We start from the raw sequence: 23,674 nt of genomic DNA, 5'->3' as shown, positions 1-23,674 counted from the left end.
TCACAGAGCCGCTGCCCGCAACCCTCTGGGCCGCTGCTCCTCCTGATGCCCAGTCGGCCCTAGCGGAACCCGTCCTCTCCCAGCTTTGAAGATCTTCCCAGACTGAACTCGAGGGCACGGGGAGTTTGACTCATTTGCAGGCCCAGGGCCCGGTGCACGGCGTCCAGCGAGCGTTCAACTGCGCGAAAGAGCCTCCTCGGCCCTTGAACAAACCATTTATGGTTCCTCCACCCCCCGCGGAAAGGTCTCCCATCCTCACGCTCCTCCCACTGGGAGCCCACGCCCCGCCCCGCGCCGCCCCGCCCCGCGCCGCGCCGTGCCGGAAGCTCTCGGACTATAACTCCCAGCGGTCTGCGCGGGGCGCTGTCCAATCGTCAGGCGCAGCCGCGAGAGGCGGGGCCCGTATATACTCCCGCCGGGCGCCCCGCCGTCCTTTCTCCGAGTGCCGCGCGCCTGGTGACTTGTGTTGTGGGGCCTCGCCGGCTGCCGCCCGCGCCGTGCCCCACTCCCCCACTCCCCCACTCCCCCACTCCCCCACCCCTCGCTCTTGGCTTCGTCGCCATCGGCCCCGCACTCATCTGCGCTGCTCCCGAGGCTGCAGGATGCGAAGTGCGGACCGGAGCAGCCGGCCTCCCCGCTTGCGGGGCCGCGGGCCTTCGGGCACGGAGGCCGCATGCGCAGGGAGAGGGGCCGAGGCCCGTGAGTCCGCGGCTCTGCGCTCCGGTTGACGGGTAAGGAGCGCGGGCAGGCGGCCGGGGCACGGCAGTCCTGAGCCTGAAGTGTTTAATTTGGGGGAGGCCGCGTGGTGTCAGCCAGACTGGATCGAACCTGAACCTTCCGGGTGACCTTGGGGGAGGGACTGCTCCTCAATTCCATGGCTGCACTACGTTGCGGAGGGCGGGTCAGTCAGTCAGTCACGTGCTGAGTGGTAACGCACCTACAAGGGTGGCTGTTTGGCCTCCAGGACGATGCGCGTCCGTAGGCAGTAACGATGCACAGGATTAGGTGGCTCAGGGCCCAGAGCGGCTGGGGTTGCCCCGCGCGGCACAGTGGCCCTTATCGAAGCTGCAGCTGCTTCCACGTAGCTGCTGCGGTCAAAAAGGAGCCCAGAGTGACAGTTTTCCTTGACGGTCGCCGTTCTGTTTGCTGTAACCGATCTGCAACATTTCAGGAAAAGACAGTTCTCATGGTATCTGCCGTCTCACATAAACGGACCTTTATGAAAGTTGCCATGTTTTCAGAGGCCGGCAGAAATGTTGATAGTGCGGCGATTTCCAACCGGTGTGGCAAGAATTTTTAAAACGATGCAACACCTGACTAGTCAGGGCACTGATCTCTTCCTAGATGGTCGTTTAGTCTGTGCCATGAGATGGAAAGGTTGAATATCCCTGTGATAGGCACTTGCATATAGAATTAACAGAATAAGGCTTTTGAGAAGTAGCTTGTTGAGGCCAACCAAGATAGTACGGGGCGGGGGGGAGTGGTTTAGACATCAATATGGGGAAATCCAGTGGCCAGCAGCACAGATCGTGGCCATGCTTTAGGTTATTGCCCTCAAAAGTTTAAGGCGTTAGTACCAGGATCAAAGGCCAGTTAAACCTCTATGGTTCTGAAGACCCACGAAGGATCATTCAGGACAATTTCTGTTCTCATCTTAGCGGTGCCAGATGAAGATTGCAGGATGGTTCGAGTTGATTCTGCTGGGTGAGCACTCTGGAGTCATGCCAGTGAGGGCACCGCAGGACCTGGTAGGTTTCTTGTGGAGACTTGAGAGCTGCCCGGTGGGTCAGTGCAGCATGTTCCCAAGGGCTGTGGCTGGTGTAGCCATGGGCTCTCCAACTGCATGCGAGAGCAACCTGGAGAGACTTTGACAGCTCAGGTCAGCATAGTACCTGCAGCTGCCACTCGCCTTTCCTATATCTCAGGACCTGGGCTTGGGAGCCTTCCACCTGGGCTCATGCAGGTGGATGTATTGAATCAACTTTGGTTTAGAGCTTTCACCCTTTTCTCCTGTAGGTTGCCTCCATGTTTCCTGGCAGTGTCTGAAAATGACGTAGCTGAGGATACCAGCTTGTTGCTGCCCTGTTTTACAATAAGGTAAAGTTAAATGTTGAAAACCACCGACCCTCCAGTTCCCTTTCCCATCGGATCTGAACACCGATCTTGGTGGTCGCAGAGGAGGAAAAGTAATAGTGAAGCTGGCCTCAGAGTGCTTACAGTCAGTCTGTGGGCTAGTTTCAAACAAGGTTGAATTCACTTTGAACTTGTTTCATCCTTTCCTGTAAAATGAGATAAAGGGAGGATGGGTGGATGTGAATCTGGGCAGTTGGTGTAATGATTGCTGACTAATATTTCTGTCTTTGGAACAGCTTTTAAGTGACTTTTCTTTTTCTTTTAGATCTTTTACCAGTAAACTGTCTTCATTTGTAATTCAGGATCTACAGAGTTGGGTAAGTTGAATAGCTACTTGCCCTGAACTTGAGCGTCAAGAACTGATTGCTGTGAAATTCTCATTTGGGGTAACCTCAAACCACAGTCTATCCCCTTCCCCAGGGAGAGTGGAAGATAGATTTGGTAGAAACAAGTCATGCCATCTAGTTGGGGATTTTTTTTTTAGGGTGACTGGTCTGGGATGAAACCTAATCTGAGTGGACATCTGTGGATGATAAATGCGGATATGGGACTGAGACCAGCTCTTAGGAAAGTGCCTGGCTGGCATTTATTGGGGTAGTACTAACACACTGGCTTACACTTCCTTTACAGGAGAGCTCTACAGTAAGAGGCAAGCTAAAAGACAAGTTTGTGAAGATGGACTGTTCTACTTAAGTAACGAAAATCTCAGCTTCTCCACGCTCCAAGGCCTGCTGGTTCTTGAACTAGGCCTTTGCCCACCCCTCATTGTGGGGCTGGTTCCTTATCCATCCTGCCCTGCAGCATGAGTTGTCTTGTGTGCTACATTCCCTTAATAAATTCTTGATGTAATGAAGTTGTCAGCTTCTTTCTTTGGGCTCAGCTCTAGGAAATTTTTGTAACAGGTTATTTTAGGTGGAAACTGACATGTCATGTTTTTTTTTTTTTGAATGCTGGTATTAATTCATAGTCTGTCTCATGTAAAAAAAAGTCTGACCTCTCAGAAAGGCCAATATGATCAGTTCTTTAATTGCAATTAGATGTAGTTTCTCCTTTGCTGAGCCTAAGATTGGACCTTTGAAGGCTTTTTGTGGTATAGGCACTTTAACTTGGAAGTTTCTCCCCTTTGCCACCCCCCCAAATTACTCTGGCACAAAACTAAAATCTGAAGCAGATTTCTAGCATAGACCCAGACTTCTCAGGAAGAGGGTCCTGGGTACCACATAATATAAGTTGGAAAATGGGCTTTCCTGATTTGTTTGGACAGTGTATGGAAGGTCTGATGCATTTTAGCTGACTCTGATTACTTCCCTCTTATACCCTGGACTAGGCAGGCACCCCCGCTCCTGCTGAAAGTTTTACTAGTGGCCACATTTGAAGCCAATGTTGGGAGTACTTAAATGGCAGGCAAAAATTGCTCATTTAATATATAGCAAGTGATCCATATACTCTGATCCCAGAGAATCTAAGGACTTAGGTGTTACTTGAGAAGGGTCCCTGGCTAAACTGATTAATATAGTAATTCTAGCCTTGGCCTGTCTGGCTTGGTTGAGCATCCTCCCATGTTACAGGTTCAATTCCCAGTTAGGGCACATGCCCAGGTTATGGCTTCAGTCCAGATCAGGGTGTCAACAGGAGGTAACCAATGTTTCTCCCTCTCCCCTTTGCTCTAGATTTTTAAAACCATAAAAAATCCAAATTGTTACCTCCCGGAGTACAGATAACTACTGGATAAATGATTATTGTTCGAAGACAGATGGGAACCTTGTTCAACCCTCTTCAAGTTGGTCCCTTGGTTTTCAAACTCAAATGGCTATATCAAATAAAGGCAGCAGTGTTGCAGTATTCATAATCTCATGAAAGTTGATTATTAAAATCGTATAAAACATTTCCCAAAAGGTGAAAGTTCTTGAGTTGTTTTTAAAGAAGTCTTTTCTCCCTCACACAGTCCTCCATTCTGGCCTGTCCTTTGTCTTGGCTACATCACAGCAGGGATCTCTGAAGACACTGTGTCCAGGGGCTGCCAGTGACAATCCATCAGTGCATCATACAGCTCCTCACTCTGCTCCATGAACTCCTTGTTGGCCTCGGTCACATCCAGCTGTGGCATGGGGTCTGGAACAGAACCAAGCATGTATTTAGGGAGCACCAAGGAGAGAAAGTACTCCGGAGCCACAAGACCATGAGACTTGGGTTCAGTTCCCTGTTCCCAGGACCTCTATTTCCTAGGGCAAGTTCCCTATCTGTGCCAGAGTTCCCTCCTAACTTGGAATGATATAATTGCCTTGCAGGGTTCCTGTGAGGATGAAAATAGGATAATGTAAGGTGTAGTTAGTCCTCAAATAATAGTCCACATTTATTAAAGCAACACCTATATTTAGCTATCATGTGTCTGAATTTTCTGGTGTGGTTATTTGAATTTTGAGCTTGGAGACTGATCCAAAATTACTAAGTCCAAAGCACTAGTCTTAGAATGAATATTATATACCATTGAAAATGAACCTTGCCCTGGCCAGTGTGGCTCAGTTGAGTATTGTCTTATGCACTGAAAGGCTGCCAGTTAGATTTCCAGTTAGAGTACCTACCCAGGTTGTGTGTTCGATCCCCAGTCGGGGTGTGTATCAGAGTGTATACGGGAGGCAACCATTCGATGTTTCTCACATCAATTTTTCAAAAATCAGTAAAACACACACATACAAAGAACCTCGGCTGCACACAACTTGAGTCTAAACTTGCATGAGTATTGAATGAAAGAAGACAGTAGTACATTCAGTATGACTGCATTGTACAAAGGCCAAAAGGGCAAAAATAAACCATATTGTTTAGGGCTACATGCCTAGGTGATAAAACTATAAAGAGAAGGAAAAAATGGTTACCACAAGAAGCTGTGGGCTGTGATTGGGGGAAGGATGGCTTCTGGAGGCTGGTAATATTCTACTTAACTGGAATTCAGGTCTCATGGGCAACTGCTTTATAATTACACGTTAAACTACACATTTGCTTTACGTACTTTTCTTTTGCTTTATGTACTTTCCCATGTATGTGTTACCTTTCACAATAAAAGTTCAAAATAATAATTACTATGACTGATGACATTTTATATTTTTGGTCTGTGTTGGTTTAAAATGCACACACATTGATTTAAACACATTTAAAAACAAACTGGATATTAAAGAATACCTAATAAACAGAAAGACATCCCATGTACTTGGATTGAAAGATGATTTTGTAAAGATGGAAAAGTTCTCCAAATTGGTCTATAGCTGCAGCTGTTTTTTTGTTTTGTTTTGCAGAAAATGATAAGCTGATCATAAAATTTTTATGGAAATGCAAGGAATCCAGACTAGCCAAAACAATCTTTAAAAAGAACAAAGTTTAAGGACTCACGCTTCCCCATTTCAAAACTTACTGAAAAGCTACAGTAAGAAAGACCAGCAGTGGTTTAAGGATAGACATATAGATCAATTGACTAGGGTTAAGAGCCCCAAACTAAACCTATACATTTATAGAAAACTGCTTTTCAACAAGTGTACCAAAGACAATTCAAAGGGTAAAGAACAGTTTTTCAACAAATGGTGCTGGATTAATTATAATTATATAGGCTGGGGCAAAGTAGGTTTACAGTTGTGAGTATGCAAAAGTTTATTATTTTTTGTATTGTATTTTTTATATTATTTTTTGAAAGAATAGTCTATTGATATTTAGAGAGAGGAAGGGAGAGAAACATCGATTGGCTGCCTCCTGCAGGCCCCCCACTGGGGATCGAGCCCAACCTGGGCATGTGCCCTTACCTGGAATCAAACCTGCAACCCACAGGACGACCCCCAACCAACTGGCCAGGGCTTGTATTATTATTTATTAACTATTGTATTATTTTCCATATGAACAACCGTAAGCCTGTATTTGCCCCACCCTCTATAAGGTGACTTAACTAGATTTAGTGCAGTGATAATTTTGCAATATATCAAAATTGAATTATATATCTAAAACATACATTTTATTTAACATATCATGTATTGGATATTTATCTGTACTGATGATTATCATTGGGGATAAAATCTTTCTAGTAAAATTACTGATTCAAAGCATATAAACATAGTAAGAATTAACTTTTATAGAAACATGGTATATTCTAATTTGTATTTATTAATAGTGTGATAGTTGAATTTTATGTGTAAACTTGGCTAGGATATGATGCCCAATTGTTTGGTCAACCACCAGTCTAATGTTGCTGTGATGGTATTTTGTAGATGTGATTAACATCTGCAATCAGTGACTTTTTTTTTTAAGTTTTGCTTCTGATTTTAATTATTTATTTATTATTGATTGATTAAAAAAAATTTTTTTAAAGCAATTTTTAGAGAGAGGAAGGAAGAAGGCGAGAGAGAAACATCGATAGGAGAGTGAAGCATTGATCAGCTTCCTCCTCCATGCCTCCCACCAGGAATCAAACCAGCAACCTTTTGGTGCATGGGACAACGCCCAACCAACTGAACCACACTGGCCAGGGCCACTCATCGATTCTTGTATGTGCCCTGACCAGGGATTGAACCTGCAAACTTGGCATATCAAGACGGTGATCTAACCAACTTAGTTACCTGGCCTAGGCTGACACACACACTTCTTACTGGAATTATGTATACACTGGCTCTCTCATTAGAATGTAAGTTCCTCTAGGCAGAATTCACCATGCATTCCTTTAGCATCCAGCTGAAGGCACAGTGCCAGCCACAAAGCAATTACTGCATTATGGCTGACAGAGGGAATGAGTGATGGGTTCCTTTCTTACCTTCCAAAGCATCATCTCCAACTTCTTCATATGTCTGTCAAGAGACAGAGAGGTTGGGTGAGAAGGATCCTGGCCCATAACAAGGATGGCTTATTTTTAACAAGAGCAACTAGGTTGCTCCATCTTTCCCCATTTTTTTTTCTGAAGCCCAAGCCCCCTTCCTTATCAATCCCACCCTGGAGAATGACCCATGTCTCTAAAGGATGACAAAACCCGAGAGCAGACTTGCCAACTCCTGGTTACCTGCATGGTGCTCTGGGTATAGCCATACTGGGGGTAACTGTAGCTGTAGCTGCCTGTATTCTGGTCATAGCCCCACTGAGCATAGTAGTTCTGGTACTGCTGGTAATACTGGTTGTAGCTGTAACTGTACATCTGACTATATTCCACGGGCTTCACACGACTACTGTGAAGAAAGAACCAAAAATAAACAAATGTGAGCAAACATTCCTAAACACTTATTAACTGAACAAGGACTTTTCTAAGCACTTTACACAGATTAACTTCATTTCATCCCCACAACAATCTCCTGCAAAAGTATACATTATTCCTATTTTACAGATGAGGAAACTGAGGTACACAGAGGTGACATAATTTGTCCAAGGCCACACAGCTAAACGTGATTCAAGCCAGGCAGTCTGGCTCCACAGCCCATGCTTTAAAGATAGGAGTTTTCAATGGTTACGTTCCTCTCTGTTATCAAACTTTGTCAGTACTGACCTTTTCCTCTTCCCAAGATCTTGGGGGGCGGTGTCTGCTTTTTACCACCCATAAAGGCTCAGGTAAACATGGCTAAAGAATCTAGAACTAGGATGACCCAAAAAGCTTTTCAAACTTCAAAATATCTAATCACCTCTTCCCTACAAAGAATTAAGAGAAGTGCTCCAGCAGTCTTATCGTCATCACTGTAGTCATAGCTACCATTTAAGGAGTAGGTACTCAGGAGCTGTGCCAATTACTTTTCATATATGGTCTCCTGTTTTAAGTCCTGCACAATCCTATGATGCAGCGATTATGTATTATTCCCATTATACAGATAAGACTACTGAGTCTGAAAGGTTAAGTGATTTATTCAATACCACGCCCACAATTGGAGCCGAATGTAACTACAAGGTTCATGCTAACACCAGACCATTACATACAGCAGCTGGCCAGATAGACTCAAGTGTCCTATATCCTGCATTTGCCAGTCAGGGCTGAGGCCGAGGGTCAGCGGAAAGCTTTCTTATTCTGATTGTACAGCTGCCCCAGCTGCTAACCAAAGACAATGTCAAGTCTGCAAAGGACCCATTACTCTCAAAAACAAAGTACATGTGAGTACTTTATGTTTTCAAACTTCTGAAAAAGGCCTGAGGTATGACCAGCAGTCCCAGCTGACAGGAATGAAAGAACATAACTGAAGACATGACAATGTTCCTCCAGAGTCATTGTACTCAGTGGGCCAGAGTCTACCACAGGTGCACACCAAACACGCACAGGAGACAAAGGCTGGTTTATAAGGAAAGTTGTAACAGTCACATAGTGTGGGATGTGGGATGTGGGACGTCCTCATGATTGGTGCATTCTATCTCGGACTGAAACCAAAGAAGAAACCAAGTCATAAGCAGGAGTTGAACCACCATAGAAATCCCCATCACAGGAACCACAAAATGCTCAAGTCTGAATGAGCTCTTCCCAAGTTCTTTGCAAATTCAATGTCTGTGTGGTGAGCAGGACTCAGCCAGAGCAGTTTGAGAGACTCCACATCTGATCACCCCCTGACAGGGTGGCTCGATGATGTCAAACAGCATGACTCCCTCTTCCTGGCCAGGGCCAGGCTGAAAACCGACAATACTGTCTCCATAACGCCCCTTCCATGGTGCTTCCAAGGTCCACCACCCTCCTGCCATGTTCAGGTACTTGAAGGTACATTCTCTCCACACTCAGCTCTTACAGTCTAGCTCTCAAAGGGAACTCTTACCTCCCTCAAATCCTACAGCCTAGAAACAGGCACCAAATACTGACAACATTCAGTGAAGAACTAGATGTAACAGAATATAACCTCTCTGCAGAAGGGACTCTGTCAGAACGTACAGCCAGAAGGATTACCTGCAGTAAAAACATGATGATGATTGGGCAACTATATGGAAAAGTGAGTGTGTATACTGAGTAAACGGGGGAAAAGAGCACCGTTATTGTGAAATGAACAAAGAAATCAACCTACAGCATGTAAACTGACCCATATGTACTGTGTGTATGTGTATGTGTATGTGTATGTGTATGTATATGTATATGTATATGTATATGTATATGTCATGGATAGCTAAGGAGGAGCTGGAAGCAAACTCAGAAATTATAGTCGGTCACTTGAGGGTAACGAGGAAATTTCTTTCAAATAGCTCCTTTAATGTTTTCATATATATAATAGAGTTTAGAAAAAATAACTTTGGGGGAGAAATCACGCAGGCTGATCTTCCCTGTGTCAAAAGCACAACAAGCCATAAGGAACCTGCAAATCCTTTGCTGCTGTGAAAACATGGCCACCTGGAAGCCCCACCCTAAAGCAGCAGCCCATCTCGTATCTCTGGAAGAGCTTCTCCGTCTTGGCATTACTGACGTTGGCAGAGGGAGGGGAGCAGGTAAGTGCTTGTTGTGGGGGTTGTCCTGTGCATCATCCAATGTTTAGAGCATCTATTCATTAGATGCCAATAATACCCTCTCTGAGTTGTAACAACTAAAGTTGTCTCCAGATTTTGCCAATGGCCCCTGGGGGACAAAAATTGCCCCTAATAGACAATTACTGCTTTGGTCAAAGGATGAAGATTCTATCCAGAAAAAAGTTGTCTGACATCTGAGTGAGAAACCTGCTTGGAGTTGTTTTCTGCCTAGCATGACAGGTACAATTAGTGATGTATATACTAGTCTATAGAATAGTGTTTGGATCATTAATCCTTAGCCATTCCCATAGCATGGGACAGTCACAAGTTTATAGGTTTCATTGACATAAATAAGCTTAAAATTGGGTTTAAATTTTTCCTTCTGTTCAATTCTTAATCTCTGAGTCAGTGTCTAACAGTGGCACTATGGGGCAAAGAGCGGGGGCATTACGTATGTGGTACCAAACTGCTTCTCCAGCACTGCTATCAGCAATGTCTGGATGTATCTGTCTTTCAGGTCAGAGCTCTCCCCCCAACCATAAGCTCCTGGAGGGTTATGCTCACTCATCTCCAACACCCAGCAAACAGCCTGGCGAATATCAGGCATTCCTTATTTGTGAGTGAACTGAATCTCTATAGCCTCCCATCCAGCATGTGGATGCTCTGATGATCAACAAACAGGTGAGGAGTATCCAGGTGGGGGTCAGTCCAGAGGCCCTCTACCTTCCCTGTCAGCACAGGACTCACGCTTTAGGGATTGCCACACTCAGCCGCACTGGTTTAGATCCCAGTCCTACTGCTCCCTGGCACTCTGTTAGGGCTCGCTTCTGTTCCAGTTCATCTGTGAACTTCACAAAACCATAGCCCCTGCAGGAAAAAACACCACACACACGATATATAGATCACAAATGGAATGAAGGTAAAGTCTAAGAATGGAAAAGGGGCTGAAAGGGATAGAGAGTCCATCAAACTATGTGGGCAGGAATGAGAGCCCCATCGGGGAGGCGTGTCGCAGTGCAATGTGAGATTCAAGCACTGGAGGATCCTGAGATCTATAGGAATCCCCACCTTCAGTTCACCACTCTCTCTCCACTTTCACTGATGAGTCTCCTGCCCAAACAGTAACTTCCCTCCCAATCTACTAGGAAATATTACTTTCATTATGGTAACAGCAGTAGTAATAGTTTCCTCAGCAAATATTTATTGAGTCTGTCTATATGCACTAGGTCTTGGTAGTCATAAGCAGACAGGGTTCTTGATCTCCTGAACTCATCTCCTCCCAGGGGGAATAGATGAATGATAGCTAATATCTAATGAACACTATCTCCCAGACACTGTGCTGAGCATTTTTCCAGGGTTATCTCACTGAACGGTCCAACAATTTGATGTAGTATCCACATTTTACTGAAGAGGGAACTTAGTTCAGAAAGGTTTGCCAATCTGCCCAAAGTCACAGTAGAAGCAGGATTCAAATCCAAGTTTCTCAGATTTCAAAGAACGAGCGTTTTTTTGAGGCTTTTCCACTTTTTAAGTAAAAATAATAAAATAGAAACACCTATATAGCATTTCCTACTGCTTTAGTTATATTACATCATTTAATCCTTACATTGCCCCTGTGAGCAGATACTATGAATCAGTCCTGTTTCATAGATGAGGAAATGGGCTCAGAAGTTCAGTAACCTGTCTCCTGTGCTATACCTGGCCGGTCCTGGAGCCAGGATTCCAACCCAGGCAGTTTGGTTCTAGAACCTGTGCGCTTAACTACCACACTACATGACCTTTCTATAACACCTCAATCCTTGAGAAAAATGCTGAAACTAACAGGGTGAGCATCAGTAACACGGAAGGCCTTACTTAGACACGCCTGTCTGGTCCAAAACCACCTTGCCTCCCCGGCAGGAGGGGTAGACTTTGACAAAGAATTCATACAGCATGCCGTCATCCACGTCTGGGGTCAGGTCCCCCACAAAGAGGGAGTACTCAGGGCTGAGAGGAGAGAACAAGATTCAGAGACAAAGACCTTTGTTCTGACAACTTCTTTTGGCCCATTCTAGGTAAACCCTTTCTGAGCCTTTTTAGGGAATGACACATCTGGTGGGTCCTTAACCAGGTCCTAATTTGTTTCATTTGGCAGTCCTGGCAGGAGAGGTATGGAGGTAGTTCGCTGCTCCGCCCAAGTCCTTCATCCATCCACTGCACAAAAGTTGTCTGGCTTCAAGGATTACATGAGTGCAGATGGAGGTTGAGGTCAGAGGTACTCAAAATATAAAACTAGATGTTTTGCAGTCATTGCATTTTAAAAAATCCTTACCTGAGGATATTTTTCCATTGCTTTTAGATAAGAATGGAAGAAAGGTGTGGGGAGAGAAAGAAACATCAATATGAGAGACACATCCATTGGTTGCCTCCCGCACACGCCCCAAGCAGGGCTGTGGATCAAACCTGCAACCCAGGTGCGTGCTCTTAACCAGTAATCGAACCCGAGACCCTTCAGTGTGAGGGCCAACACTCTAACAACTGAACCAAACCAGCCAGGGCATCATTGCATACTTTTAACTTAAATGGTGAAACACAGAGAGAATGAGAACTGGATATTATCTACTAAACACCTTAAAACCTAGCTAAATGCAATCTCTCAAATTTTAGAATAAGGGTCATCCAACTTTTTCTGTAAAAGACCACTTTTTTTCTGATAGCATTTTTTCACTTTTAACTTAGCCAACATCTTGACATGTCATTATTCTGCTACAACATAATTTATTAATGGATATATCGCACTTCTATTAATGCACATATTGTAATTTAAACCACTTCCCTATTATTAGATTTGGTTTTCCCCCAATTTTGCCCACTATACATAACATTTCAATTAACACCTTTGAGGCTAATCTTACCCACATGATGAATAAATTCTGAGAAGCAGAGTTATGGAGGTGAGTGGGTACAAATCTTTCTAAAGATTTTGATACATTGTTTTAAAGTTTTCACACAGCAACCTGAAATGCTGAATCAAATTATATTGCTATATTTGGTCTCAGGGGTTGAGCGTCGTCGACCCAGGAACCAAGAGGTCGCCAGCTCGATTCCCAGTCAGAGCACATGCCCAGGTTGTAGGCACCATCCCCAGTGGGGGCCGTGCAGGAGGCAGCAAATCGATGACTTCCTCTCTCATCGATCTTTCTCTCTCTCTCTATCCCTCTCCCTTCCTCTCTCGAAAAATAAATTAAAAAAAAATATATATATTTTTTTGCAAGAGTCCATTTATAAAAACAATCCTGTGCACCCCTGCTGGTGGTTCAATGGTTAGCGTGCCTGCCCTCGGATGGAAGAGTCCCAGGTTCGGTTCCCGGTCAAGGGCAGGCACCTCAGTTACAGGCTCACCTCGCAGCCCGGGTCGGGGGGCGTGTGGGGGTCAGGGGCGTGTGGGAGGCAACCAGCCGCCGTTTCTCTCTGTCACTGCCCCTCCGTCCCACTCTCTGAAAGTCAATGGAAAGAATATCCTGGGGAGGATTAACCACAACAGAAAAGCCTCATGCAGTTCTGACTCAGTATTCGCTCCCCACGGCGCCTCTCCCCAGCCTGATGCAGGAAAAATATATTTTTAAAACATTATATTTCTACAACAAGTCAATTATTATGGAATAAAACCTCAACACTGTGGGAAGTAATGGGGTAGAAGGCTAGAAAGAGACCAAATACAGAGAAAACACAGGCCTCCACATGAAGCGTAACAGAAAGGTGCCCTCCTTCAGGAGGGAGGCAAAGTGGAGCCAAACTCAACCCCCATCCTCCTCTTTGGTGGTGACCTGCACAGTGACACATGTTGTCTCTCTCTAGACATTTCCTGGGGCTTGAAGCTAGGTCGGGGCTACTCTGTACTTACCTGTTATCTGGTTGTTTCCCATAAGTAGCATAGTTCAGTTTAAAACGTTTTGCCTGGAAATTTAAAAACAAACAAACTAAAACAGAGAAAGGTGTTTTAAGAGTCAAACAATATTTGAAAAAAACTGAAATAAATTACCTTGCCAAAACATCTCCCCCTCTCTAAGCCTCAGCTTTTTCTCCTGTATAAAATGAGGGGGTTGCACGGATGACCGCTAAGGGCACTGCCAGCTCCATGGTTCTATGAGCCCCCGTGTGCCAGCTTGGTGCAGCTGGAAGCTAAGTAACTGTGGGAAGAGCAAAATGTAACTCTCTTGAAATGTGTCCTCACTTCTGCCAGCCTGTTCTACTTTCTCAATCAGGCAAGAGGTCTAGTTTCAAGTCTTCCATTAAGAGAGGCAGAGGTGCAGAGTGGAAAGGGCATGGGTTTCAGGGTCAACCAATCTTCATTTTGCTTCCTGGCATTGCCACTTGCTACCTGTTTTGCATTGGGCAAGTTATTCCACTCCCCTGAGCTTCAGCTTCCCAGGCTGTCAAAGATAACAATGCCTACTCTTCAGGGTTGTTACAGAATTAAATAAAATAATATAAATATATAGTAGGGATTCAATAAATGACAGTTACTGATAACAATAAAAATGGCAACATCATCATTATCTAAGTGTCCTTACAGGTGTGGCTCCTGGAAGGGGTTTCCCATTAATTTTATGCAAACACTTCTCGGCTGTGGCCAAATCTGCAAATTCTACAAAACAGTAACCAGCTGGGATCCTGGAGAGAAAGAAAACAGAGAGAATGGTTAAAGATGCGGTTCCCAGATGAGAGACTGAAGGGAGGGAAAAATGTTTTTCTAACCAGAGCCCACATTGTTTTTGTTCCCTGCCAAATTCCAGTTCAGAACTTACAAATAACGGAACTATTGCACGGCCTGCGTGGTTTAGTGGTTAAGCATTGACCATGAACCAGGTCACAGTTCGATTCCCAGTCAGGGCACATGCCCGGATTGTGGGTTCGATTCCCAGTAGGAGGTATGCAAGGAGGCAGCCGATCAATGATTCTCATCATTGATGTTTCTATCTCTCCCTCCCCCCATTTCCTCTTTGAAATAAATAAAAATATGTTATATATATATATACATATATATATATATAAATATATATAATGACTGTCAATCTGGGCCAATCCCAGAATTAGTAAACATTTATGTACTGTTTTACCTATGAAGTACTTTTGCCAAAAATGTTTAATACAATCCAATCAAACCTTAAGTTTACAGAAAATATTAGAAACAGAACAAGTAAAACACAAAGAAACAAAGAAATCCAGAATATAGGACCAGAATCCAGAATGTAGGACCTTATGTAAGACAATTAGTTTTCCTCTTTAAAAAGCCAATATTTATGAGAAAAGAGGTGGACTTTTCTACACTGAAAAGTGTAGACTAAAAAACTAAATGCAGTGCAGTATCTGATCTCTGATTAGATCCCAATTCATTAAAAAGCAAACCAAAAAAGCTAAAAAAGATAGTCTGGGAACAATTATAAAAATTTAAAGACTGCATTATATGGTATATCATTATTAATTTTCTTCCTGTTATATGAGCATGTATGAGAACATGTAAGAGCATGTATGTAAGAGAATGTCCAGTTTGGGGCAATGTATGCTTAAATATTTAGAAGTGAAGTGTCACAATGCCTGTAATTTACTTTCCAATGGTTCAGCAAAAAGAAATCATCTATCTATATATCTTTCTAAAGATAGATTTAGCCCACTGAGGTGGTTGAGCATCGACCTATGAACCAGGAGGTCACGGTTCGATTCCCAGTCAGGGCACATGCCCAGGTTGCGGGCTAGATCCCTAGTGGGGGGTGTGCAGGTGGCAGCCGATCAATTATTCTTTATCATCATTGATGTTTCTATCTCTCCCTCTCCTTCCCGCTCTGGAAAAAGGATAGATTTAGATAAATAGGGAAAATATGGCAACATGTTAATAATTATTGAAATTAGGTGGTGGCTGTATGATAATTCATTACACTATCTTTGTAGGTTTGTTTGAAATTTTTCATATTAAAACTTAAAAAAAATTTTTAAAAATATTTTTATTGATTTCAGAGAAGGGAGAGGGAGAAAGAGATAGAAGGTCAATGATGAGAGAGAGTCATTGACTGGCTGCCTCCTGCACACCCCCCTCTGGGGATCAAGCCCACAACCCAGGCATGTTCCCTTGACTGGAATCGAACCTGGGACCCTATCCACTAAGCCAAACCAGCTAGGGCTTAAAACATTTTTGAATCACCTCCAGAGGCTGATACAGAGTTGGAGAACATGGTTCCTATCCTCAAGAAACTTACAATCTAGTTAGATAAAGTAAACCACGGACCTTACCTACTGGAGGATAACCATGAGATTCCTAGTGTTCTGATTTTAATAGCATCACTAGGAGGATGTGGCTATATCTTCTTCCTGCTAAGATACTGACAACTGTTAACTTCCTTAACATCAACCTTAAAGCTATTACCAGTGAAAGAATCCCAACTTTTCTGGAAATACTATTTTAGATCTTACCAAGAAGGTATGGGCAAGAGCAATACCTAAGCCCAAGGATCAGAGAATAGTCTATGAGCTCCATAAATGGTTGCTGATGTTAAGAAAAATGGTGGGCCAAATCTGTGTATGGAATTTTAAGGCTCACAGATGTAAAGACCACCACCTGTAAGAACTGATCACTCATTTAGGGCCAGCCACTGTGGAACACTTCACATGCACCATCTCATCTAATCCTCACATTACTCTATGAGGCAAAAAAAGCATTACACCCATTTATACGAGAAGACCGAGACGTAACAGGATTATACAATACGCCGTAAAGCACACAGCTGGTACGTGCCAAAGGTTGGATTTGAATTCAGGATAGTGTGATTACATCCTTTACCCAACATTATATTATCACTACGGTGTCGGGTGAATTTCCCGCCAAAATATAAGATGGCGCGGGCAATTATTTAGGTTTCCCGCGCAAAATCAGAGTTAGTTTAAAATGCCTATATCTTTTGAAGTATGGGTTCGATTGAAATGAAATTTTCGGTTTCTTGTGTAAAAAATGAAAATTTATTCAATCACAGACATTTTTTTATCTATTCAGTACATAAATAATTCGATATATATAAACTAAATACGAAAAACCCAAAAAATACTTATTACCTAAAAATATACACATATTTTTAAAGTTTAAAATAAAATTTTCATAATAAATCAAAACAAATAGAAATTAATAGTTTTTTAGCGTATGATATTTTTCAAAACACGCCCCTTTATGTAGAGGTATATTGCAAAATTTGCACATGTAGCGTGTCTCACTGCGCAATTTATGAACGGAACATACGCGACACCTTCTCAAAATGTTTTTCTTTTTTCCACTTCCGACAATTGCCTGTAACGTATGCTTTCTCATGTCCATCGATAGCCTGCATGGTGGATCAGATGTAGGTGGTTTAGCCCGCATTCCAGAAGTAGACGGTACTGGTTGAAGGTCTCGAACAATGTCCATGTCCTCTGGAATATCATCCGTCAACCAGTGGATAGCTGTTTGTTTCAAAAACATTTTAAAACCCATTTTTCTTTGCCTCACTGATTTGTAAACTGCATAAGAATTAAATAATGCGCAATTTATCATATACATTGCCAACCTTTTTGTCCATTTGACCGTCCTCCGCAATATCGAATAATATGAAAGGTATTGGTCGGCCCGGTCAACACCTTTCATATGTTTATTGTAGTCAATGAGTGCATTCGGTTTGACAATTTTCTTTTTTGATGTTCTGTCAATATTCTGACTTTCTTCCATCTCCGCAGAATGAATCGAAGAAATCAGGTATACAGGCTTTTTTGATTGCCACACTTGTAACAATATATCATTTTTCCTTATAAATTTTGTTTCACCTTTTTTCAAAGAAATTGTTTGAAAATCTTTAGGTATACCTCGATTTTTCTGGATTGTTCCACATATTCTGAATTTGTTTTTCATAAGTGCTTCACAATTTGCGACGCTATTATAATAATTGTCCATATATATATGGTACCACGAATCAGTGTATGGAGACACTACTGTTTGTATCGTTTCCAATAATCGCTTTCCTTCGCCGCAATAAATTTCCATGTTACAGATATATCCTGTATCACTTTCGCACAACAAACGAACCAATATTCCATATTTAACGATCTTGCCAGCATTATATACCCTAAAGAATAATCTTCCCCTCCAAGGTACGATCCCTTCATCTAGTGATAATTGCTGATGAGGTTTGTAAATATTTATAAATTTAGGCACAAAATAATCTAGTACTGGTCTCACTTTGCAAAGTCTATCTGATTCATTTACGATATCCGCATTATTATTGAAGTGCCAAGCTTTCCATATCTGTCGGAACCTGTCTCTCGTCATCGTTTTACCAAAATATGGCGTCTCCGTCCATGGCTCCGTGGTCCAATAGTCATCTCTTCTATCTTTGCGCACCTGTCCCATGAGAACAATTAACCCTAAAAACTTCTTCATCTCTTGAGGGGTTATATCTTTCCACTTTAGGCTTTTTTTTGAAAGTTTGAAATTATTCCTATTTTGATTATAATACCTGTTTGACTCCTCTACAAGAAATTCAAAAAAATCATCTCCGATAAATAATTTCACGGCATCTTCTATATTATTTATAACAGCATCTGTGTTTAATCCTTGATGCCCTAAAAAATCTTCTAAGACCGGTGGATTATCAACATGCGACCATTCTTCTCTCCCGCCTTCTATATCTGACTCTGAGTCAGAGCTGGAGCTCGAAATTCTTCGTCGCCTCAATGTCCTGGGACGCACCATTACTTCATCATCACTAGAATCTTCATCACTTGTACTCGCATTTTCAAGATCGCTATCACAAGAATAATTGGACAACTTGTCTGCACAAAACTCATCATCACTATAGTCTGAATGCTGCGACATTCTAGGTTAAAGCAAATAAAAATAATACTAACTGAAAATAGCGGTACTCCGATAGATATCTGATATAAAAAAATAATTATTATGCGAACACTTTGCGGAACGATTTTATTTTATTTGGTTAAAAAATTCTATATGAATGTCTTTATCACAATATATTTAAATATTTAAACACGTAATAATATTCACAAAACTCAAAACTAAAGACGTCCGGACACAAGAAGTATTTCTCAATAACTATTCTCTTTGCATGGTGAGATATCCAGGGATATCGGTTATAAAATGAGAAAACAATACATTGGTACCCTAATGGTATTGTACTCGACCAGCGCCATAAAGTGTTCTCTACTTACAAGGGATTTTTATGATACCTATTACCCCAATGGGTATGAAACGGTTCGCATACGCAGGTAGGTATCTTTGTGAACGGCAAACAAACAAATATTTGGTAATACGCAGTTACAATCGGCCCGAGTTTACACGTTTCCCGCACTCCACCGCAAATCTATATGAACCGAGTTAAGACGGCTCCCGCGGAGTACGCGCAATTCACGCGAGCCGACTTAACTCGTTTCCCGCAATCCAAGTGTTAAGACAAATTCCCAACATAAAAACTGAAATAACTCTACAGCAAACACCCACACATGCATCACCTGCAATGAATATTTTATCATACTATTTTATCCAACTATCCATCCTTCTACCCATGTATCATCCTTTTTTTGATACATTTCAAAGTAAGTTGCAGATATTGGTGAACTTGCCTCAATGACTTTAACATGAATATTGTTGCCTAGAGTTCCATTATCATTTACAGTTTTTTTCTCTTTTGGTTTATATGCAATGAAATGCACAAATCTTCTAGATCATGAGTTATTTCTACCACAGATGAATTTTGTATATTCTAGAATTTTCAATTAGTGGAATCATACAGTAAGGCTTCTTTCATATAGCGTAATGCCTTTGAGATTCATTCATGTTGTCACTATGGAAGTAGTTTGTTCCTTTTTTAAAAAAAAATCTTTACCAGAGAACATGTTTTTATTGATTTTTAGAGAGAGGAACGGAGGGGGGCACACTGAGAGAAACATCAATGTGAGAGAGACATAGCCTGCAACCCAGGTATGTGCTCTGATCAGGAATAGAACCTGAGACCCTTCCTGTGCAGACGCTCTAACTACTGAGCAACACTACCCAGGTCATTTTTTTTTTTTTTTAAGAATTGTGGTTAAATATACATAACATGCCATAGCTGGTTTGGCTCAGTGGCAAATGTTTCCCTTCACTGAAAAACAAATCTTTAAAAAAATAAATATAGCCCTAACCGTTTAGCCCAGTGGATAGAGCGTCGGCCTGCGGACTGAAGGGTCCCAAGTTAGATTCTGGTCATGGGTATGTACCCTGGTTACAGGCACATCCCCAGTAGGGGGTGTGCAGGAGGCAGCTGATCGATGTTTCTCTCTCATCGATGTTTCTAACTCTCTATCCCTCTCCCTTCCTCTCTATAAAAAATCAGTAAAATATGTTTTTTTTTGTTTGTTTGTTTTTTAAATATATTTTATTGGTTTTTTACAGAGAGGAAGGGAGAGAGATAGAGAGCTAGAAACATCGATGAGAGAGAAACATCGATCCGCCGCCTCCTGCACATCTCTCACCTATGGACTAAAGCAGTGGTTCTCAACCTTCCTAATGCCGCGACCCTTTAATACAGTTCCTCATGTTGTGGTGACCCCCAACCATAATTATTTTCGTTGCTACTTCATAACTATAATTTTGCTGTTATGAATCATAATGTAAATATCTAACATGCAGGATGTATTTTCATTGTTACAAATTGAACATAATTAAAGCATAGTGATTAATCACAAAAACAATATGTAATTATATATGTGTTTTCTGATGGTCTTAGGCGACCCATGAAAGGGTCGTTCGACCCCCCAAAAGGGTCTCGACCCACAGGTTGAGAACCGCTGGACTAAAGGGTCCCGGGTTCAATTCCAATCAAGGGCACATGCCGGGGTTGCAGGCTTGATCCCCAGTAGGGGGTGTGCAGGAGGCAGCCGATCAATGATTCTCTCTCTTCTTTGATGTTTCTCTCTCTCTCTCTCTCTCTCTCTCTCCCCCTCTTCCTTCCTCTCTGAAATAAATAAAATAATATTTAAAAATAAAAATAAATATATATAACATAAAATTTATTTTTAAGTGTATATTTTTGTGGTATTAAGTACAATTTGTGCAATCACTGACTGCATTATTTTTAAAGCACTATGTTCTATTGCATATTATTTTTCCTTGGGTCTTATCTTTTTGCCTTATTTTCTTTGGTCTTGGTTTTTAAATTTACATTTATTTATCCTATAGTACTCTTGTAAGCCACTAAAAGTCTTTGTCAAATGAGGCAGGATGTAAATGCAATGTGTCTAAGTACCACATAAGAAACAGCAGAGTTTAGTAATCATGGGTAGAAGAGTAGTTCCAAATCTTATTTCGATAAAGATTAAAATGTGAGAACCTATGTCAGTATTTTAAACGGTAGAAGGTATTACAGAATGAATTTTCCCACTAGAAGCTCATTATCTGGGGTTTTCTGTCTATAGCAGCAAGAAAAATATTTAGGCCACCATGGTTTTCCAGCGAGAAAATCAGCCCCTGGGTATTGAGGTTCTGAATACACAAAGTACCTGTCAACCAAACAGTCGGAGTTGACGGTATTTCATATTTCTCATCTATATGTTCAACCATCTGATGTTTTAGCAAGCTGCTTTAGCAGAGTAACTGGCACAGAGTAAGTGCTCAATAACCACTGTCAAATTAATAAAGGAATCCTCTCATTTCTAACTAGAACCTTGAAGAAAATTAAGACACACACCCCCCACCAAAGAGAAAGAAGAAACTGGAGGCAATAGCGCACCACTATCTGAAAACATTCTCTGCATTGTTTTGTTTACATAATTCACTGCCTCATTCCCCCATTAGAATGCAGTAAACTCCATGAGAGGAGGGACTATGTCTGGATTGTTTCATGGGAAGCTAGAATAGGAGTACAGAATAGTGTCTCTTTAAATAAAATTTTAAATGAATAGCATAAAAGTTAAGGGCATTCATGGCTTTGAGGACAGGACTGACTTTGAGTCCTGGCTTGTCACTTAATAGCTGCGTAATTTTAAGATAGTTATCAAGCTTCCCTAATAACAGTATTTCACTCAGAAATTTCTGTGATTTTAAAAAGTGATTTTAAAGTATTTATTACCTAACAGATCATAGTCTGCTTATATTTACTGTGCACATACTATATGCCAGACACAATTCTAAATGCTGAATGTGAATTAACTCATTTAATCTTCACCATAACTCTATGAAGTAGGTGCCATAATCATCTCCATTTTTATAGTCAAAGTGAAGGAGACACAGAGGTTAAGTAACTTACTACGATAACACAGCAGACATAGCTTTCAAACAGACTGGCTCTGGAATGAATATGCTATACTTCCTCTCAATTAAGGCCCCAATGTTAGCTTTTATAACATAAATAGAGGCCCAGTGCAAGAAATTCATGCGGGGAGTGGGGGGGGGGGGGGTGGGGGGCGGGTTTCCTCAGCCCAGCCTGTGCCCTCTCCCAGTTTGGGAGCTCTTGGGGGATGTCTGACTGATGGCTCCTCAGACATCCTTAGCGCTGCTGCGGAGGGGGGAGAGGCTCCCACCACTGCCTCTGCACTCGCCAGCCATGAGCCCGGCTTCTGGCTGAGCAGTCCTCCTCCTGTGGGAGCGCAGGGACCACCAGGGGGCAGCTTCTGCACTGAGCATCTGCCCCCTGGAGGTCAGTGTGCATCATAGCGACTGGTCTTCTGCCTTTCGGTCTATTTGCATATTAGCCTTCTTTTTAAAACATATTTTTATTGATTTCAGAGAGGAAGGGAAAGAGAGAGAGTGATGGAAACATAAATGATGAGAGAGAATCATTGATCGGCTGCCTCCTGCATGTCCCTCACTGGGGATCGATCACGCAACCCAGGCATGTGCCCTTGACCAGAATCGAACCCGGGACCCTTCAATCTGCAGGCCGACGCTCTATCCACTGAGCCAAACCAGGTGGGGCTAGCCATTTATTATACAGGATAACTATTATTACAGTGAGAAGCCCATACTTTCTGCGATGTTTATATTTACCCAATTACACTTGCCGCATAATTAAGGGAGAACTAACTGAGCAGATGGAAGGAAAGAACGTACCCAGTGAGGCGGTTTCGGATAATTTTGACGCTCATCACGGTCTCTCCCATGGTGGCAAAGGCTCTGGAGATGAAGTTCTCATCCATGTAGGGCTCCAGCTGCGTAAACACAAGGGCAGAGCGACTCAGGCCAGCAGGCAGGCTCCGCATCCCGGCTGCAGAGCCCCTGCCCTCAGCTCAGGGTGGCTACCTGCTGCAGGCGGTGAGGGTGCGGACAGGTTCTCACCGCAGAGCGGTCTCAACTGCAGCTCCGTCCCTTGCCACTCAACTTGCACCCTCGGAGCCTCCCCCTTGGACTTCGGAACCCACCCCTCCAGTCTTAACACCCAAGAGCCTGCCGGGGCCAGTGGCGGTTACCATTCCCCGTCAAGAGTGTGTACTTAGGGTGCAGGTACCCCCCGCGCCCCCCGCAAACGGGGCGCCTGGGGGAGGCAACCAATCGGCCTGTTTCTCTCGCATCCATGTTTCTCTCTCTCCCCCCCTCCCTCCCTTCCACTCTAAAAATCAACGGGAAAAAAATATCCCCAGATGAGGATTAACAACAATAAAAAGACTTTAAACAAACAAAAACAAAGAGCCCTTCAAAAGCCTTGGGGTTCCCCATTCTCAGTCCCCAAAGAACCACCCTTTCGCCTCCATGACGACGGCGAGGCCCCAGGACCCCTCCCCCCAGACTCAGTCCCTCCCCCTGGATGCTGGGACCCGCTTCTGTGTCACCAAAAGAACCCCCTTCCTATTCACTTCCATCTTTTTAGGATTCGAGGACCCCTCCCCTTCAGCCCCGCCCTCCCTGCTGACACTAAGATTCCTCCTCGTGGACGCGGGGAGCCGCCCTCACTCACGTCGCCCATCCACAGGCTGGCCGCCATGGCCCCAGTCGGGCCGGACTAGGGGGCTGCGCCGCGCTGGCGCGAGTCCTCCGGCCGGGACCGCCACGGAGCATGCGCAGACGACGCCTTCTGCGCACGCTCCGAAACGCAGCGCCTCGGGCAGCGCCGGCCGGTGCGGCTTCGGAATTGGCTTC

The 23,674-nt window shown here is 43.2% G+C and overlaps 1 protein-coding gene and 4 non-coding genes across 7 annotated transcripts; 4 read left to right on the top strand and 1 right to left on the bottom strand.

Annotated features, from left to right (window-relative positions):
- Nucleotides 1-433: 433 nt before the first annotated feature.
- On the bottom strand, nt 434-23,577 carry TRNAU1AP (tRNA selenocysteine 1 associated protein 1). Of its 3 annotated transcripts, none has more exons than XM_070404519.1 (9): nt 23,493-23,577; nt 22,652-22,749; nt 14,109-14,208; nt 13,439-13,491; nt 11,410-11,541; nt 10,303-10,422; nt 7,163-7,325; nt 6,920-6,953; nt 434-4,245 (listed from the first exon to the last, which is right to left on the bottom strand). In XM_070404519.1, the coding sequence occupies exons 1-9, from the start codon at nt 23,517-23,519 to the stop codon at nt 4,109-4,111; spliced, it is 864 nt and encodes a 287-aa protein (XP_070260620.1). In that variant the 5' UTR covers nt 23,520-23,577; the 3' UTR covers nt 434-4,108. The 3 variants fall into 3 exon arrangements, with proteins under 3 accessions (XP_070260620.1, XP_070260621.1, XP_070260622.1); XM_070404520.1 differs by having other exon boundaries at nt 7,163-7,322; XM_070404521.1 differs by lacking the exon at nt 10,303-10,422.
- Nucleotides 1,049-1,183, top strand: LOC139004651 (small nucleolar RNA SNORA16B/SNORA16A family). The gene has a single exon (XR_011470503.1). It is a non-coding gene; the product is annotated as a small nucleolar RNA SNORA16B/SNORA16A family (small nucleolar RNA).
- Nucleotides 1,793-1,922, top strand: LOC139004684 (small nucleolar RNA SNORA44). Its single transcript, XR_011470531.1, has one exon. It is a non-coding gene; the product is annotated as a small nucleolar RNA SNORA44 (small nucleolar RNA).
- On the top strand, nt 2,124-2,247 carry LOC139004704 (small nucleolar RNA SNORA61). The gene has a single exon (XR_011470544.1). It is a non-coding gene; the product is annotated as a small nucleolar RNA SNORA61 (small nucleolar RNA).
- On the top strand, nt 2,622-2,695 carry LOC139004762 (small nucleolar RNA SNORD99). The gene has a single exon (XR_011470579.1). It is a non-coding gene; the product is annotated as a small nucleolar RNA SNORD99 (small nucleolar RNA).
- Nucleotides 23,578-23,674: the final 97 nt, after the last annotated feature.

Source organism: Myotis yumanensis, unplaced genomic scaffold (genome assembly GCF_028538775.1).
Source record: "Myotis yumanensis isolate MYYU_CA2020_CCGP unplaced genomic scaffold, mMyoYum1.0.hap1 SCAF_2, whole genome shotgun sequence".
Lineage (NCBI taxonomy): Eukaryota > Metazoa > Chordata > Mammalia > Chiroptera > Vespertilionidae > Myotis > Myotis yumanensis.
Note: the sequence above shows the minus strand (reverse complement) of the source record. Positions and strands in the feature narration are given on the sequence as shown.